This window comes from Antrostomus carolinensis, unplaced genomic scaffold (genome assembly GCF_000700745.2).
Source record: "Antrostomus carolinensis isolate BGI_N321 unplaced genomic scaffold, ASM70074v2 scaffold22177, whole genome shotgun sequence".
Lineage (NCBI taxonomy): Eukaryota > Metazoa > Chordata > Aves > Caprimulgiformes > Caprimulgidae > Antrostomus > Antrostomus carolinensis.
The window spans coordinates 25651-30797 of NW_010326909.1; the positions used below are offsets into that span (position 1 = coordinate 25651).

The window sequence follows — 5147 nt, forward strand, 5'->3', positions numbered from 1 at the left end:
TTCAGGCGTGCACCAAGTGCAAGAGACTTGCCTCCTGCAACACACACACACTTGAAATATAAACACTACTCATATCATGGTATTTTAAAGGCCTGTAAAAAGGCCATCAGAGTTTTTAAAACTTGAAGAATAAAAAAATTGCACTCACCTACCAGGAGAGAGAAATTGCAGTCTTAACAGTTACATCCAGAAACTCAAATTTTAATAAACCTTCTGATACCACATGGCAGAGACTTTGTGACTGAGGACAAGAGATCCATACACTGTGCTTAACCATCTGAGCGATTATAATCACTCCCTCAGAACCTGTAGGTCCTCGTCACAGGTCTTCAGTCTCTCATTACATTAGCAGCTCTTCTAGATACCTCACTATCTTACACCTAAAACTGGCCCACAAATGTGGAGGGATATGTGAATTATCCAAAATGGTTAACATGTTACAGGGTCACGAAGGATTTTCTGCTCCCATTTCATATCATTGCACCAGTCTGGGATCACAAACGTTTAAGAAGCCTAAAGAGATTTACCATATGTACTTCATCCTACCTAAGTAACTGTTAGCTGGAACAGGAACTAGATTCTTATCTTGGCGGCTCTCATCACCGACTTCATAAGGCCCATCATCAAAGATACCCAGATCATAAAATGTCTGATTTTTTTGCTCTGCACGAACCACCCCTGAAGAAATGAAATGATAAAATAAAGCAAATGAATGGTAAGGAGAAAAACAACAGATAAATGGTTCCAAACTAATAGTAATTACGATGAATGAGATAGTGACTGCTGTTTAAATGGGACAAACACAGAACAGTGCACTGGGTGAAAGCATTTTCAAAAGGCAATGAATTTCTAAGTTCTAGCTGTGTGCCAGAATCTCACGCTCTACAGAGCAGCCATGCAACTATCTGGAAAATATGGGATACTAAAAAAATTCTCAACAAAAACACGGACCAACTTGGTCAGGAACCACCCTCATCCTACAGTCCTTAACCTCAAAAGGCTCTCTTGAAAGGGAGGTAAGTGCAACAGGAATACAACAAAAAAAACAATTTACTGTTCAGCTATGACAAAATACCAGGGATATATTTAGAAAACACTACTTAAGGGGGAAAGAGCTATTGTTCAATAAAATGTGTTCTTCCATTTTATCAACAGGCATATTTAACATTTTGGCAAGCACAAACACATTTTCTCATGATACAAGAGTACTCTTATGACTGATACAGTGTCATACCACTTCTCTGCAATTAAAGTAAAACGGTGTCTGAACTCAGTATGCTGCTTCAGCTTGGACAGATTTTGTTGACAGATACGTGGAAGATTAAGTTTTCACTAAAGTACACCTTGTGCCAGAGCTTAACTCAAAGATTCTGCATGGTTCATATAGCAGGCACGGGTGTATGAGGGGAAAAATTCAATGCTTCGAGGATCAGATGTTCTATAGAGGGAAGCATTCACAGCTGTTGGTGTTATGGAGTGCGATGGGAAAAATCACTTTAAGAAAAAAAGACAGAGCTGGCCATTTAGATGTTTCTCAATATAAACCAACAAGAGAAAATCTGTGGGTTTTTTCCCTTAAGTTTGGAATATCTTCGAGATGATATAAAGGACCTAGCTCTTGCCAGATAGATTATCCATGGAATTTTACATGGATATCCCTGGATTTAAATACAAATACATTTAGTATTGCTGTGTTCAGTTATCTTCCTGTAATCCTCCAGTATTTAGTCTGGGAAGTGCTGCTTTCCAGAGACTTCACAAAGAATAAAGTGGACAATACTTCAGGATAAACAAAGACCTCAGTGCAGCTATCTAATATTTGCCCAAATGCAGGAAAAAAGGTTGGTCCAATAACTTTAAAATAATTTAGTAATTTGTTCCAGTGTGGAAGTCTCAAAGCAAGGACTCAATCCTACCATAAAATTAAGACTAATAAGGAAAAATTTTTCTGTACATATGTTCAAAGTTCCATTATCCATTATTAAGTACTCCCTCAAAGATATTCAAAGGAACTTCAGTAAACACTTTTGATACAGGAGCACAGCATCTTGTGAAAACAGGGTAAAATCATTAGATCACTATTACATTTATCCCCCCTCCCCTAAAAAATTTTTTTTAGAAACTTAGGTTGTAACCCTTGTGAGCAACCTCAGAGGAAACGGTAAGGGTAAGCAGGAAAGAAGCCACGTCGTACCTTTCCAATTGTAAGTGCCTGGGGCACCAAACACAATATAATGGTAGTCTCTAGTAAAAGTAGCAGCAACACCTTGCTGACAGGAACCAAACTTCTCATGGCCTCTTAAACGACCATCACAAAAACTCCATACTCCATTATCCATATCATCCTTAATAGTGAGGTCCTGGCTCAGCACATAGCACCTTCCAATGATATCCCGGGTCTCCTGCACTGTGTTTACATACTGCCTTTTCTCATAGCGATGTGCACATGTCTGCAAGACAGAAAAAGTAGTAAGTGATGCTTTCTGCATGTTTGTATGCAAGTCATCAAAGAAGGCTGGTCTCCTTTAGCAATACTGTAAGTCACCTTGTAGAAACATCTGTGTTGCAATGCAGAGAGTCCGCTGTTCCCTATGGGCAACGTAGGGGAAAAGCTGTGCATCTATGGATACAAGTCAGAGTCAACCAGCTTCATGGTCAAGGAAAGCTGCATGGTTAAATCCCTCTTCTCTGTGGGATTTAGTGTTTTTAGCCCTAAAGGCTTCCCCCTTTCAAGAAGTGAGGACAGAACCACCCTATCTCTCACAAAGAAGTGGCTGTGTTTTCCCACAGCTGTCAGAGTTACATGACTTACACGCTTGTGCAGGACATGAGAGGCTGGTTCAACTATCATCTACCTGACACTATTCAGAACTCATCCCTTCCAGAAAAGTGCCACAAAGTGGAGGCTGAAAGCTTTTGCAGTGGAGGGGAGGGAAGTTATTCCTACTTCCTACATTGGATGTTCCGCTTCTGGGATAACCGTCACTGGGACTGCGCAGCAGCACTGAGCACAACCTGTTCCTCAGCCTTTTAGACTGTTCACCTGGGAAGAGAATTCTAATCAGATATTTAACATAAAGGATGAATAGCCACTGGGTTAAGTGATGTAACCACCAAGCCATTGTAAAAAGAGGTGGAACAATGAGACCCCTCTGCCATCAGTGTTTTTGGCAGAACCAGATGTAGCAGGTGTGAGAAGAGCACAACCAAGCCAGGTTTCTCAGCTGACAAACCTTTTGTATGGTTCCTATCAAGGCTTAAATATTAAGTGAACACCCAGCTGCTCCACACTTGGAGCACTGCAGTATTGCCCCACTACACAGTGACCTTCAGGCTGCCCACACCTCAGCTAGTAAGTGCATTTCCCAGTTATCACTTTCAAAGAAAAGTTCCTTCTCAGAAAAGACAAGACAGCATTAGCTGATGATTAATTATTCAATGAGCAGGACTCTTCCCATCTGCTCTTCTGCTCTCTGGGTTCCAAGGCAGACTGAAGCAAGTTATTACTGCCTCTATATCCTTAAAGAACTCCACATTCACACCCTGAAGTCACCTGCCTCCAGTTTTGGAAGCAGTGACATTAACCTGCAGGAATGTAATTACATGGGGAAGCTTCACTGCACACCCATTTTATGACGTAGCTGGTATCCATGAGAGGTTTACCTAACTGAGAAAGAGCCAAAAAAGTAACATTCTCTGGTAACTCTTGAAAGCTTTTTCTCTCTGACTTGTATAAAACAAAGCACAGCTAGTAGTCTTACTGCAGTGCAATGGCCATACTTATTCACAGGAGCAACTCAGCGGAAGTCACTGATGAAAGTTAAAGTGAGGATGATCATTTTAGAAAATAGATTTAAAAGAAACAACGTGTATATTGCAAAAAATAAGTGGACACCCTGAAAATGAACTGTCCATCCTAGATTGTTACAAAGGTTGTAAAGAAAGGAAAACTCAAAGTTAGAAAAATAATTTAAAGCTTTTACAATCTCAAGTGCCTTACTTTGCTAGGGAGACATTTAAGTCCATCCTTACAAGGAATCACAGGAGTAAACATAGGAAAAGTTACTTTTCAGAAAGCTGCACAGAAATGCAGACCATTCAGAACATTTACTGTAGACCAAAAATGTTTTTGTAAGTTAGTCCATTAGACTTACCACCACATTTCCTCCTGGCCCCTGACTTTGGACAGTTACACCCATCCATTGGTCTTCTTTACTCTCCATCTTCGGGTCAGCTGCAGAGTATCATAATACAGCTTCAAATATTAATAGTTTCTTTTTTTTCTTTTTTTTTTTTTAAGTCCCTGTCAGGACAGGCACTTCATACAATACATGAGACAGTCTGCAGATGGCAGTGTCTGTACATTTTAGCAAGCACTTCTAGCCTATTACTTCATGTCACATCAATTCATTAAAGAGTAAGAACATCCAAATCCACCAAGACTCAAGCATCTCATGCTATCTTAGCAATTAAGCTACAACTTATTCTGATGCAAAAAGTTATATATAAATCCATAGAAAAAACTGCCCGATACGCTGCCTTTGGAAAGGACCATATCAAATAAGAAAAAACAGACAAAAGTTTCAATCTAAAACAAAAGAGCTAAAGAACTTACTCTCCTCATCAAATATGACACGCGTGCAGCGTGTATTTGGAGATGCGATGTCACAGCTGTACAACCCTCCTGTTCTGTTGGCTTGTTGGGACGGAAAGGCCTTTTCCCGAGGAGCTCCAACCAGCAATCTGCAGGTAAAGAGAAATAATTTAAAGGCATCTGCAGAGGTAACATTAAAAAACAGGAAGACAACAGAATCGAGAAGTGTTTTCACCATGGTGCTAGAGGTTTGACATGCAAACATTTGAAGATGGTTGAAAAGCTACATGACAGCCCTGGTTCCTTGGGGGATGGGGAGGAGAGGTGTGGGGGAGGGGGGCCTGTGAAGCAGTAATAGTTCTGCAATTATTGGACCCACAAACCAGTAAATGAATTGCCATTACTGCTATTATTGTTGCAACGTTCAGCGAGAATGGGATAAAAATTTTAAAAAAGTAGGTGTCTGGCAGTTTTGCCAAAAAACATCCTTCTCTCAGGGAGTCAAGTGGGGCATTTTTTGCCTCACTAGAAATTGTTGTGTTAATGAATTACC

General features: G+C 40.3%; 1 protein-coding gene across 3 annotated transcripts in view; it reads right to left on the reverse strand.

The window, feature by feature from the left end:
• Nucleotides 1-4737, reverse strand: part of ITGA6 (integrin subunit alpha 6) — a 23356-nt gene extending 18619 nt beyond the window's left edge. For all 3 annotated transcript variants that reach the window (XM_010171747.2, XM_029085901.1, XM_029085900.1), the window contains exons 1-4: nucleotides 4616-4737; nucleotides 4155-4234; nucleotides 2195-2450; nucleotides 547-678 (exon numbers count right to left, since the gene is read on the reverse strand). In XM_010171747.2, the coding sequence (XP_010170049.1) occupies nucleotides 547-678; nucleotides 2195-2450; nucleotides 4155-4223 (457 nt within the window). In that variant the 5' untranslated portion in view covers nucleotides 4224-4234; nucleotides 4616-4737. The remainder of the gene's footprint in view (nucleotides 1-546; nucleotides 679-2194; nucleotides 2451-4154; nucleotides 4235-4615) is intronic.
• Between the last annotated feature and the right edge of the window lie 410 nt (nucleotides 4738-5147).